Source organism: Pelmatolapia mariae, linkage group LG7, assembly GCF_036321145.2.
Source record: "Pelmatolapia mariae isolate MD_Pm_ZW linkage group LG7, Pm_UMD_F_2, whole genome shotgun sequence".
NCBI classification, from domain to species: Eukaryota; Metazoa; Chordata; class Actinopteri; order Cichliformes; family Cichlidae; genus Pelmatolapia; species Pelmatolapia mariae.
In genome coordinates, this window is record NC_086233.1 from 42,412,206 (window position 1) to 42,427,068 (window position 14,863).

At 39.6% G+C, this 14,863-nt stretch overlaps 1 protein-coding gene across 7 annotated transcripts in view; it reads right to left on the reverse strand.

The window, feature by feature from the left end:
• Positions 1–14,863, reverse strand: part of LOC134631138 (transcription factor SOX-6-like) — a 107,083-nt gene that overhangs the window by 49,906 nt on the left and 42,314 nt on the right. For all 7 annotated transcript variants that reach the window (XM_063479157.1, XM_063479158.1, XM_063479159.1 and 4 more), the window contains one exon: positions 1,228–1,317. In XM_063479157.1, the coding sequence (XP_063335227.1) occupies positions 1,228–1,317 (90 nt within the window). The remainder of the gene's footprint in view (positions 1–1,227; positions 1,318–14,863) is intronic.

Consider the following 14,863-nt stretch of genomic DNA (forward strand, 5'->3'; position numbering starts at 1 on the left):
ACACAGTCAGGAGATGTAAAACATGCCGGGGAAGATAATTGTAAAAGTAGAAAACCATCAATAATATCGGATCTGCATTTCAGCGTTGAGAACAAGCACTATTTTTCTAAGTGGCTTTGACTTCATTCCTTTTAATAAGCGCTGTCTGCATCACAAGTGGTAGAGCAGCACCACAGACGGGCAGAGGGTGGTTTCTTCATTGATTTTTGGCCAACATGTAACTTCTTTTTTTACTCCCTAAAAACCGGTTTAGGTATCAGCCCCCAAAATCCTGTGTCAGCAGTGTGTGATATACAGTGATGTCAAGAGAGGTAATACTTGTAATTTCATATTTTACTTATAGTATTTAATGTGTAAAGAATTGCTATTCACACCAATCACCTATACATGATCTTATAGCTTTATTAATTCTAAATTGCATATTATAATGCAGTTCTAAAGCAAAATGATAAGATGTGCAAAAAATAAAAGTAATGTAAATATAAATATATATATATATATACATATATATATATATATATATATATATACATACATACATACATACATATATACATATATATGTAAGTATACATCAGCGTTTCTTCTGCAGAATTTGGCTAAATTCTAACGTTTGATCTCCCCAACAATGCTGCTATTTTCACTTCTGAACACCAGAGCAGGTCAAGAATTCATTTGTCTCTGTGTGATTTATGCCTTCGTAAATGCTATTTGCTGATGTGGACTAAAAAAATATAGGACCATGTGCAACCTCTCCTCTCATACACACCCTTTAATCAAAGGTACAATTTGGAGTACTTAGTGCCACCCTCACTGCTCGACAGGTAAGCCTGGCTACCGTTTACTGTGCTGCTTTCATATGCAGAAACATGCGGCAAGTATACACACAGAGCAGAGAATTGCAGCGTGTCTGACCGTTTCTTACCCTTGAATTTAGCGTTGCACAACAGTGTCTTTTCTGCGCACGTACCATTAGCTTTTATTTATAACACTCTTCATATTTGGGTGAACCAAAAAGAAAAAGGAGAGATTCCGCAGATGCTGAAGGTTTTGAAAAAGGCACTACTTATTGTGGGGGGGAAAAACACGCTTGCTGTCTTTCTCTTGTTTTGCCAACTGTGGCAAAGGCCACAGTTAAAGCAGGAACAGTATTTATCAGCATACACTTAGCATCTCCCTGAAAGAGAATGTAGATATAGTAGTAGCTGCTATCTTTCTCACTCTTACCTTTAACCTCCCCCAAGAGTTCAGTAGCGTTCAGGCGATCCACGCGCTCCTTCCAGTCTTTAGAGAGGAGTCTTTCCATGCAAGAGGGTTCTACAAAAGCAAACAAACAAAACAATTAGTTTCCTTTTATCAAGTCTGTTTCAATTTGTAACTTTCAGACAATAGCATCATATTTAAAACGAAATATGCATTTTACAACAGTCCACCTGTTCAGATACTAATGCTGGGGTCTCACAGGAGGCCTGACTGTCGCCCATAAACATAAAACTGGGGAAGTAGTAGCAAGAGGAGAAAATTGGGTGATGATAATAAAAAGTATGAAAAGGACAAGACACAAGAAAAAAAAACTAAGAATGAGTACATTTCCCATCAAGGAGAGGAAAAAAACAATTTCCTCCTACTTTATCTAAAAAAAAATAAAAATTAAAAAAATGCAGCAGCTGACCAAATGAGAATGTCTGCATTGTTTAGAGATGGTTGTCTTTTTTTTCTCACAATGTGTCTCATAGCCTCAGGATAAAAGACATCAGAGACACGTGGTCTCATAAGATTCATAAGGTCCCATTTGTTCAACTGGAGTCCTGCTGTGAACTTTACTTAAACAATGGGAACTTTTCAATTCTTCACCAGGCAAACAGTAGAGAGACAAACTTGGTAGAGACAGATATCTGCACATGTGCAAGCAGGATTGTTTGTGTGCCTCTGTCTGTGTGTGCGACCTGTGAATGAAGAAACAGTAAAGTGTGCACATTGTCAGGCATCAGCAAATAAATGTAAGCAAGTATTGTTGTAAGCAAGTACTGTTAAGTCTTGAGGTATATTTTGTGTTGTAATCGGTCTCCACTATAAACCCTTTAAATTTAACAGTATTTGTTTCCAAATGGAGGCAAAAAATATAGTTGCTATATCATCCTCTGTTTAAAGGGTACCTATGAGGATGGGAGAGCAGGAAACCCAGTGCAAACACAACTTTTGTAATATTCAGAAGATGACTTTGTCAGAAAACACTGCTGACAGCTCTCAGCCCTCAGTGTACCAAATTTTTGGTACACTTATGTCAAATTTCTGCACACGTTACGACACAAATCTTTAAGGTCCTTCATTTGTGTATACACTCTTGCTTTTCTGCCGGCGGATGTGTCATAGATGGTGTCATGGTCATGCACGGACCCATGAGGAGGCCTCAATCACCAAGGACATCAAAAAGCGCACACACATGCACACACACACACACACACACTCGTACAAAAAAAGGAGACATTCTTGAGTGCAGTGTGGAAAACATGCCCCTAAGGGATTGCCTGATTTAGAATGGTTAAGTCAGACAATAGCTTATTTGTGGTGCCTTTATCCTGACAAAAGGCGCGATAGGCATTCATAAGGGCACATGGTCTATTGTGAATGGCTTAATCTTTAGTTTGTGCGTATGGGCCCATTGTGCAGTCATGAGATGCCGTCCAACGGCCGAGCACAGCTTCCTTATTAGGTCCATTAAAACCTTGCATGTTTACAGTCGGATTATGATTGTTGTAAATAAGCTGATGCAGCCGTCCTCGTCATATGGGTTCAATGTAAACAAAGAGGGGGGCGGGGGGCAATGGCACCGAGGTAGGGTGGCAGATATATACAGAACAAAGAAACAATTTAAAAATGACAGAAATTTCTTGTGGTGATTTCCCAAATTAGGCAATAAACAGCGGGTATTTCCAGACAGGCGGACCACATTGAAGTAAAGTAATGTAATGAACATAGCTTCCAACCCCTCCGGACAATGGAATCCACCTGATTTTTTTTTTTCCGCAGATTTACTGTACAAGTGGCTCCACAGGATAAGTATGTGTGTACATTTGGTTCAAGGGGTGATATTTATGGCTGGTAAAGGAGGAAGGCTGTGGGACAGAGGCAGGATGAGGGGCTTTTCTTCTAATCACAAGACCTGAAGACGCCAGTGTGCACTTGTGCAGTGCGCCTTGTATCAAACAATATCAAGGAACCCAATTTATGAGAGCACTTAGTGAAGAAAATACAACCTATAACTCCAAGACACATCTGCATAAGTCAACTGTATGTGTACTCTATTGCACAATTTACACTCCTCGTACTGATAAACAGATCAGATGAGGAGACTGTGGGGGGATGAGAGCGGTGTGGTACGAAGAAAGAGGGGACGAGGAAGACGACAAGAAGAGAGGGATGAGAGAGGATGGAGGGAGATGTTTTACCCTAGATGGCTCTTTATCCGTCACCGCAACTGAGTCAGGGTTCAAGTGCTGTTTAGATTGGTGGGTGGATAAAAATTCCTTGCTGTCCAGAAACAGGCCTCTTTATCAAACGAAGGATAATACGGAAATTGGATGGGTTAAAAAGACGAGGGAGCGGGTGGATGTTTTGGGTGGCGAGGGAAGTAAGGTTACATTAAAAGAACGAAGGGGAAAGGTGGAAAGTAGGGCAGGCGGAGACAATGTTGAGGAGGGGATGATGAAGATGACTGTTTCAGCAGTTTGGAAGAATTATAAAGACAAACTGAAGTGGGTAAAAACAAATGGGAAGGATGACATAGAAAAGTAAGAATAAGGAAAAACTTTGTAAACAATATCAAATAGTTACTGATGTGTTCTTGATGCTAGAAGCACTCCGAGAGCACATACCTCCAGCAAGTCAGCTCACTCTCTGGGAGGTATTTACTTTTAAGGGAACGGTGTTGGATTTTGCATACATTCTTTTATTTTCTTTGTTCTTTAAACAAACATACTTTAAAGTTTGTTGTACAGTAAAAGTGCAGCATGCAGGCTTCTAATTTTAAGTACAAATATTTGTTATTATTATTATTTATGTGGATATAATACATGTGAAAAAAGAGCACAAGTTTATATTAACCCCCACCCCAAAAATAAAATGTATTTAAGTTGTTATAAACTGTTAGTGTAATGTACATAACATTACATTATACTATTAATCAGCTATACTCAAAAAGTATCCCATGCCAACATTATCCCTTTCACCTTCAGATTAGTCTATTGTCCATGACAGAGAGGTCAAAGGTCAAATGTGACATTATATTCAAAATCTTTATACAGTACTTTCAGTATGTTGACAATACACAGCACACTTGTAACCTTCTTGAGTTGAACTTGAAGACCTCGATATATGTTAATGGACCGTTACCATGACCCCGCTCTACACCCCTACACAGTTTAACCAGAATTCATTCAAAACTTTTCGAGCTACTGTGTTTACAGACAGAACGACACACAAACACTACCAAAAACATAACCACCATGCTGGAAGTAATAAAAATTTACTCTCCCAAATCAAAACACTTTAGACATTCCTTTTCTCAACTCCAAATCTGGAAATTCCCTTTTTATTTGTTGTAAAATAAAAAATATTTTCAAAAAAGACTTTGTCACAAGCAGGAACAAGTATGGAGAAGAGACAGATAGGCAGGGTGAATGAGCGATAAGATCAAGTGAAAGCGAGCCAGAAGGAAGGCGAAGAGGAGAAGAAGCGGTTGAAGAGACGGAGTCGTAGTAAATCAGCGCTGAGGCAGCTAGCAAGCTGGCGAGTGTTTAGGGTAAACACACTTTTATCACCTGTCCCCACGCCAACCTGCCAAGAGACAATGTTTTGGGTGTTTTACATGAGCCACAGGCAAGTTACTGTGTGCTTTGCTGTGTGTGCTTTACTTAGTGTATGTGTGGGTATGTGGCAGGCAAGCATCAACAGTCCAAAAGAGCAACTGCCAAGAAATACACAGAGTGCCACAGGCTTCTACTATATGACTGTGTCACTCTCTTCTCACTCTTTCTTTTAGCCTCTCGTATTCCTTGTTTTTAAAAGTTGCTCATGAAATGAACTTTTCAGCAAAATGTTGGTAAGTAACAGATACGTATGAATAGGAGTAGAGAGCTATTTCTCTCAACCTAGAAGAATGGCTGTGTCGGAAAAACCACCACTTTTACTAAACTTTACCTTTGTGATTCATGGTTTTCTAACAAGAGAGCTCAGTATGAAGCCATGGAACAATCTATCCTGCCAAATCCTTCATTAGTGCAATATTTATCTTAAACATACTTACAACAGGTGTGCAACATATTACAATGAAGTTTGTTTTCTAACAAAAATGTTTAGGAAATACATCTTTTTTGAAAGTTTAGTTCACTCACGCTAAGCAGATTTTAGTGTGAAAGCTAAAAAAAAGTTCCTTTAAATTGTCCACACACATCGTCCCTTTCAGTCTCGCAAACATCACATTATGCTTAGTGAGAGAGCTCGGGAACTCGGAGTGTGCAGTCTAAGGCCAATGTAAAGAGAAAAAAAGCATTAATCTGAAAAATTACTTAATGTAAAAAATAACAAAATCCAGTGTTCTAACCGGTGCCTGATGTTTGTGTAACACACCCACAGTTTAAAAAAAAAAAAGAAAGAAAAGAAAAAAAACATTTTGTGTCTTCACTTCACTACTGAATGTGTGTAAATGGAAGCTGACAGCTACACTTTGCACTTCCAAATTTATGCCAGTGCTATGACTTCAACTGCAGACCCCACAGGATCAGAGAGAGAGGACAAGAAAGAAAGAAAGAAAGAATCTGAAGAGACATAAAATTTTAAAAATACTGTTTAGAAGAAGCAAAGAGAAAAAAAGCATAACATTTTGATGTTAAAGAAACATTAATGTTGAAGAAAAAAAACAGAGTGAGAGGCAGACCAAGAGAAACAGAGAGCGCGAGCGCAAGACGGAGCGAATGATAGAGTAAAAGAGCGAAACAGAGCAGGAGAGGCACAGAGAGAGCAGCTGTCCTAACAGCTGGCCAGCAGGATTGATGTCTGAGTGAAATAAAACTCAACATATGTCCAAACACGAGGAGACAGGCTAGCCAGGAGGAGGAAAGAGACACACACACACCCACATATACGCAAAAACACACAAACGCAAGCATACACACACTGATATGAGAACACTGAAGCACTCTGAAGCACTCAAACATACATCCACACCACACACACTGATTAAAGAATGCCAGTACACTGCTGAGACATTTAATTGCACAGAGGGGGGTGCGTAGATAACAGACGCATGTACACACACACACACACACACGCACACACACGCACACACATGTTCAATGACCTAGCGCGTCTCGCTCAGTGTTGTAAAACCATTAAACTGCAGCGTGGTTAGCCTGGCTGCGTGTTAGCACGGTGTCCATTTCACACACACTATTTTCATCTGTCAGATGACACCCGGACTCTCTTGTCAAAGAACATGGCCTGAGAAAGCAGCCGTTGATCCTGACCGGGGGGGGGGGGGATCTGCAAGTAGCCCTGTGCAACCCTCTTCACATACATCACCCTCCTTCAAAAACACAGACACACACACATTCTTTTGTCGTCCAGCAATATACCCACTCTGCTTGCAGAGGGCCACTTGTAGGAGGAACCGCATATATTGCAGATATCATTTAAATCTGTTACATTTATAATCATAATCACATTACTAATGCTACACAACAGGACAACAGGACTTATGAGGTCATATATATATATATATATACATATATATACATATATATATATATATATATATATATATATATATATATACATATATATATATATATATATAGACAAGACAAGAAATTCCTTGCTTATTGCTTTTACCAGCTTGTCTATCAAATGTCGGAACACTGTGAAAATGAAAATTCACAATTGAGAGACCTAAATTCAGGATTTAGAAACAACCATAGAAACAAATATTGAAATATTTATTTGACACTCCACATCCAGCGAGTGTCAAAACTCATGCTAAAGAATATTTCCTACGTCATCATCAAGAAATGCATTTTGCTTCCTGTCTGGTGTAAACCTGTGATGTTGCAGGAGCCTGTAGATTACCTAAACCCCTTTATGTCTACAAATTCATATGGTATGAAGCAGATTTTGTATGAACAAATCAGCTGACTAAACTGCAGTCTAAATAAAACATCGATTGCAACACAAAATTTAAGAGGCCACCTGAAGACACCGCTTTAGTAATGTGCCGTAAATCTTCTTGGCATTTAATTGGTATGAAATTTGTCCTTTGACAGTTAACAACAAAGTTTTTATTCATTTACTTTACCTGCAGCTTAGACAAAGTCAGTTTCCAACATTGCTTGGGTGGGGCTTTGATTCACATGCTAAAAATACTCATAAACTACTCCCCCCAGCAGTGTAAAGCACTTTATATGATATAAGAGGGGCGTACTGCTGAAGACTCTGGGCTGAAACCGGGCACTGAATTAGATAAAGTATAGTGTTTCTACTGAAGGTGTGACTTTAATACTAGAAAAACCCAGCTGTTGATCCCGGCGGTGCAGTCAGAGAGGTCAGGCCTGCTCTGAATTACTACACTGATATCAACAGCCGCTGCCGCCTGAACGTGAGGAAACAACAAGGTGAAAATTTGTCCTCAAAGCAAAGGTACTGCTTTCTACAGCCTGCTGCACACTGATGTGACAGCAGGATTTGAAGATAAAAGTGAAGGTGGTAGAGCTTAGCCACTTTTGGAAAAGACTTGGACAGATGTCACATCTTACTTGTGGATGATTTTATTTTTTAACGTTCAGTTGTTTTAAAAGGTAATAAAATACACTTTATTTATTTATCTCCACTCTTTATGTGAGTGATGGAGAATAATTAAGCAGGTCTCGCTGGAAAGTGTTTAAAAACCACCACATACGCCACAGCTTTGGATTTAACTACACAATTTTGTACATTTAAATAAATCTGTGACCTGCTTTAATTTCAACTGCACTGACTGAAAAGTTTGTAACATCAAGTTCTGCGGATAAAAGAAAGAAAAAGAATGAGTTATAAACAAAATAGCTGGGCTTGACCACACTTAATAGGACTTTGGTTAACAAGAAATTTAGATCTGTATTTTTTTAAATAAATAAAAGAAATTTGAAAATGAGGGCACTTATATCCAGGCAACAAAATTGCTTCTTTGTCAAACACACAGTCCCAAAAGATCAGTTCAAGGCCCAAGCTTCTGGCTCCACTTTAGATTTAATATATGAAATCTTATCCCTGCTAGCACACACACACACGGACAAGATGTGTTGTTCAGGCACAATAGAAGTGCTGTTTTGGGTCGGGCCCCCACGGGAGCTGGTTTGGGTGGGGCCTGTGGTTTTGGTGGAGGGAGAGGGGGCTCCGGGAGCTGACATTGAGTCTGGGCTACGTCTTCAATTATTTCACAGCAGACCAAAGAGAAGAAAAGGCAAGTGAATCCAACAGAGCCGTCAGAACTCCCAACCATACCCACCTGCCCCAAGCAGATACTCTCGCATCACAAAAACAATAAAAAGAAGGGGAAAAAAGGACTGCATATGCATGTAATGCAGCTGCTCCTCAAAACATCAATGACAGGAGAAATGATCAGACATACCTCTTAAGAGGTACTATCAGCACGCAGTTTTAACACACATTCAGGGTTGACACTGCCATAAAAATTTTGCTGTGAAAATAGTGGCTGGTTTCTAAGAGTGATGAATCCCTCTGCATTAAAATAATTAAAAACATTTAATTTCATAGTCAGCTTTATTTGAATTTTTTTCCCATAAATGTTCTTTGGAAAATGTCTAATATGTCTGTAGTTTAAAGCAGAGAGCAGAGTTCAGAATATGAATTCATTCTAAGGAAAATGACAGAAATTGAAATGAAATTTTTTTTTAAAGTCGGTCTGATTATCTACCAAAAATCTTTAGAGTCATTTAAGAAAAGAAAAAAAGTGTTAGTCCTGCAAATCACATGAGTATTTAGTGAAAACAACAACTGATTACCACTAACTTTTCTCCAAAAACTGTGTTATAAACAAGCGAAATTAATAGATTAGATCATTTTTGTTTAAGAGGAAAATAGCATTCAAATACAAATCAGACTGGAAACGCAGTATCCCGCATATTAATGCCGTGTGTGTGTGTGACGGTTTAGTCGCGACAAACAATTTCCATCGCAGTTTGCAACGCAGTGCATTAAAGTCCACATCTTTGAGAAGCCACGTCAAACATGCTCCACAGGCCTCAAGCAGAATTTATCTTGGCTGTGACACAGTCGGTATTTTTTTCCATTATGGTTATATCATGCTGGCCTTCACCAAATTATCAGGATCAAATTGGCACTTTGCTGAAATCCTAGTAAAAAAGGAGGACTTGATAAAATTGCAATTTAACCTGATTCTTTTGGACAACGTTCAAAACTGTTCCGACAAACCACATTGCATGCGCTCATACCATATGTTAGCTGGCCTACAGCCAAAGTGAGCAGGAGAGGGCTACTGGGCATATCCCACTGACTGTATTTGCACTCAAGACTCACAGGCTGTGCCTGATCATTAGTAAAGAGATCCCTATCAATTACAGACGAATAGATTTAACCCAACCACAAGAAGTCCAGGGGGAGTCAGCCTGTTGCCAGAAACAAGGAAGTACTGACCAGGAAACGCAGCGATATGTAAAAGGAGATCAAGTTTAAGATTAAAGAATGACGTTTACTGAATTTTCAATAAAATCTAGCCTTTTCACAAATGCTGGCCATTGGCTATAATATGGCGAGTTCAGATGAGATGTTTATTGGTGTGGAAAGCTGAGCTACATGCACATATGCACAAACAAAGCTTCTACCTGCACACAATCACATCTCAAGCTGCCAATCCCATAGAGGAAGGCAAACATGGTGCCAGAGCCAAGGCTTTGTTAATTAGCTAATAAGCTTAACTCTCGGGGCCAGCCCAGCTTGCTTGTTAAGCTGTCATCACTACTTCCACCTGAGTGTATGAATCCATAAGCCTTCACACACAGAAACACACAGGTCAGGCACATGGGGTACTGGCTCACAGGGCTCACGCTCAAAGTTCAGTCACCATTGCTTCTTCTGCAGCTTAGCTGACGGAACATACAGAGTATTTAACCTTCACACAGTATTGCTGACGAGCAAGGGTAGCGCCTAAACTGCTAATAAAATCAAAGATTCATTCATTATAGTTACAAGTGAAATCTCAGAGGGAATGTTTTATTAAACATTATAGCACTCCCAAAATGCCCAATAGTCAGAGCGCACACTCTCCCTCGGGTGGAGGAGTGTGTGCTGCACAGTTCGAGTGGCTGTAACAACAGAGATGTTGAAACATCTTTCAGCAGTCAGAAAGAACCAAGGCAGAATGTTTCTATTGTCACAGAAAAATGGGGCTAAGTGAAGGTTTGACCTTGCTCTGACCTCCTCTTCCAGCTGGGGATGCCATTATATTGGTGATTGGGTGTCCAGCTCTGGGCTGGCCTCAGCACAAGACATAGTGCAGACACCTCCAAAATGGACAACATAGGCTTAAGTACACAGAACAAGGCGAATAAAAGTGCAGCTTCAAAAGAGCTGCAAATGTTGATGTCACTGTGTATGCGTGGAAGATAAAGTAATGTTTTTTTGTGTACTGATTACACTTTGCATGTAGGTCAGAGTTTGCTGTTTTTACTATGTCTAATTAACATACAGTGGCTTTGACTATTTATTTTTGTGTAAAAGGTTTTAAGCCCTTCTGTAAACTTGGGTTTAAACCAGTTTTTCACATGAAATTAGCAACACTGAGTTCTTAATCCAATTTGCTGTCATTTTTAGAAGTTTAACAGTTAAAAACCACAGCTGTCCTGCTTTATCAGGAATGTGTGGTTGCGGTTTATTCATAATTTGACTGATAGTGTAAAGCTTTGATTGGTGCACTCTGTGACATCACATTTTTCCCATTACGCTGCTGTCATTTCAAACCGGAGAGAGACGAGTGCATGCACAAATGTAGAACTCTCTGATGAAGCAAGTCGTATAACACATTCAAAGCCGAAACAGGACAACGAACCAGAAAAAAAGACTCGAGGAAGTTCCGGCTCCACAAAAATAAATCAATGGAGGCAGTCACAGTGACTCACAAAAAGAAAGACAGATTTGTTGGATCGTAGAAATGCATCATCATCTTACCACTAATGTTAGTTTGGATGTTATGCTTTTGCCCATTTCCATATGATGTGAGGAGCAGTTAGTGGCAAATCTGAAACTGTACCACCAGTCAGTACCGAACAGGCTCAGAGTTTACATGAAAGCTAAATGTGTACTTTGAGGTATTGGCTACATCTGGTGTTTTTCTTTGTTAAACTGGATGGATGCAAATATAGTATGGACATGCTGCCCTAATGGAGCATGTTAAATGCATTTTCACAGCAGATAGCCGCCCCTCCCTGAACCTGGTTCTGCCAGAGATTTCTTCCTGTTAAAAGGGAGTTTTTCCTTCCCACTGTTGCCAAGTTCTTGCTCATAGGGGGTCATTTGATTGTTGGACTTGTCTCTGTATTATTATAGGGTCTTTACCTTACAATATAAAGCACCTTGAGGCAACTGCTGTTGTCATTTGGCACTATATAAATACAACTGAATTGAATTGAATCTTTTGTTGCTAAATTCAACTCCAGTTCGGGTCAGGTAATAAATTAGTCACACAGGTGTCTGTTTTATAATCGCTCCGGAGTAGTGCAGTGTTGCCGTAATTGGACCTGATCTCATTTGCAAATGAAAGACATGGATTGTACAGTAATTCATACAGGCTCAAGTGTAAGCAGGGATTAGAGTGATGTTAAGTGTTTGCCAGGCACCAAAGCTGCAGTAGGCACATTTAGATGGCTGACTAAGTTGGCACCAGGGCACTTTCCCCATGCCAGGCTCCAACACTGCAGGTCAGCCCCCGGGAGGCATGACAATACAGATAATCATAATTCACTCATCAAAACGAAGGGAGCTTGATTGCACACTTGAATGGGTTTAATGTCCGCCAGGGAGCAGCCCAGAATGGCTGGGTTTGGCATTCAGTTAAATGTGTCCACTTCTGAGTGTTGTTTCCCTTTTTGTAAAGAGGCCTCAAGGAGATGAGGTGAATTCAGATTAATGATGGCTAAGAAGAAAGGATACATCAGTGTTCAGAGACAGAGAATTGTTTGGGTTATTACTGTAATTGTTTATTCCAAGCTTTTATTTCCCAACCTCTCCATCTCTTATTTTTAGCTGCAAAGCGACTGAGGATGGAGTATTTCCATTCAACAACAAATCTAGGACCTGCTTTTTTCTGTTTGTTTGTTTAATTCTGATCTTCCGTCACCCTGGCCTTGAACATTTTATTCAGCAACCAGCCTACTAGTCTAATAAGTGCTCTAACGGAACAGAGAAACCCTTTTGTATGCAGAAAGCTTTTGTAGCTAAATCTTCACATAAGACAGGCACAATTCAGCATAAATACAAAATTCTCCAGAAAACACCAGACCTTCACCCTCTTGGCTCCCATGTTATGAGAGTCTAGGTGAAAATGATGCATTTTCAGCAACTTAGCTGTGTGGAAATACTGCTACCTGACACAGTCTTAAAGACTTCTTGATAAAGCTTTTAAAAACTGAGGCTGTCTTTGTGTGAAGATATAAATAAATAAATAAATAAATAAATAAAGTCCCGCATAGCAAAGCGAGGCCATGTCTATTCAGTAGAGCTGTCACAGGCACTTAGGGCACCTCTGAGAAGCAGACTGCTAACAGCGTGCCGACAGGGGGTAAGCGCAGCACGAGGGCTAACAGCGACATCATCCACACTTTAGCTCCGGGCCACAGTGCATAGGGGTCAGCCACGTTAGGCTAAGTGAGTGCTCAGTGGTTGGATAGGGTCTGTTCCATTTGATCACACAGCCAATCTAACTTGGGAGAGCTCAGCTGACTGAGCCCTTAGCAGCAGGAGGCAGAGGACAAGGTGAGGGGCAGTATTGTTCAGAGCTTAATGTGCTTCCCATTTGAGTGGCGATGATCAAATCTGCTGGTGCCGTAAGAGCATTCTGAACAAACTCCATTTTAAGTGTGAGTCAAAGTTAACACGCGCGACTAAAGAGCCAGGGAAAAAAAGACTTGGCTCAAATGCAGAATTCCTGAATATTTGAATTATACAATAACGCAAAAAATTATCTCTAATCTACTCCACACAAGACCTCAGTATATAGGTCTATTCACCACAATGGCCTTGCACTCCTTTCTGCTTTACATTCTTTTAACACAACAAACAAATCAGACAGCTTATGCATTTGGAATGCTTCATCCTCACCAGTAACACAAACAAAGATTTATTTTAGGATGTGAGCAAGGTTGCCTGTTGCAAAAGGATTTTTAAAAAATGTGCTAGAAGTGATTTGAAAGGCTCCAGAAGTTGAAGGATAGAAAGAAGATGAACTGAAAAGATAAATGGAAAAAGACAATAATCAACTAGAGAAGAGAAAGAGGCAATTAAAATAGGAGGCAGTATTCAAGCAAATTAACAAATGAGGGGGAAAAAAGAAAAAGGGTGTGGAGCGTTGTTGCTCATCAGTTTTGAAAGCTCACTCGATGAAGCATTCAGCCTCTATCAATCACCTCATTTTTGACTAAATTCATTAAGAAAAAAAAAGCAGAAGTACCCGTCAGTCTCCGCAGCTAAGCATTACCAAAGCGCTGGATGAAAGACATTTTTACAATGCTTCTACAAGGATCACAGCAATTCGCATGAATGATTACAAGGCCCTGAAACACAATTACTATTCAAGCAAGCCCTGTATGATTCAGTGTGCCTGGTTATACTGCACATGTTTACCTTGTTTGTTTTCGTGTAAGTGTGTGCAGCATGATCAGTGCTAGTACTGCGGATATTAGCAAAGAACGAGCCAAAGTCCCAAAACGAGATGCTTAATATCAAAGTCATTTTGAAACATCACTGCTGTTCTTACTGTTACTAGTATTACTATATCTTTTAGCATAAGCATTGCTTCCATAGTTAACCATCATTGTTGATGATGTTAATTAAACTAGCCTTTTTATGTTACAAAAAATGATATAATTATTAGCAATGTTTAATAATCATTAGTAATTACATTTCTTTGTCATATTTCATGGAACATAAAGTATTTAATTTATCAACAGTATATTATGCATTGCATCATGACTCTGTGATTGTGCTGCTGACCTGCCCAGGATGTATTCTGCCTCTCGCCATATGAGAGATCCAGCTGCCCCACAACCCTGAACTGAATAAGTAGTTAGGAAAATGATGGATGAATGGATGGAATTGCATCACAGAGGTAAAAATAATTACACTAAACCGCAATATGTATTTTTCAATGACGAGCAAATGTTATTTTTGTTTTGTGATAACGTTTTTTTTTACTAATCAGTAAACTTGTCCTCGGTCGCAACATCAAAAAGTCCATACTGCTGTTTTGTTGAAGTGCCTGGTCTATCAGAGATACACACAATGGTGCTCTTATCACCTATTACGGCATCTCCTCACATATGGACACTTGGTGAGGACCCATTTTGTTTTTCACATTTTAACACACTGGGAGTTTCATTTTTCAACATGCAAGACTATTGTTGTGAAAGCAAGACTAACTCAGATCCTGGTGTTTAAACCGATCCAAACATTGAGAGAAAGTGAAAGAAAAAAGCAAACGAGTAACAAAGCTACACAGTTCATGAACAGAAAGTGGACTGTGAGCTCCAGGATCCGTCTTGTAAATTTCATCACACCAACTGCATACTTTAAACATCATTTT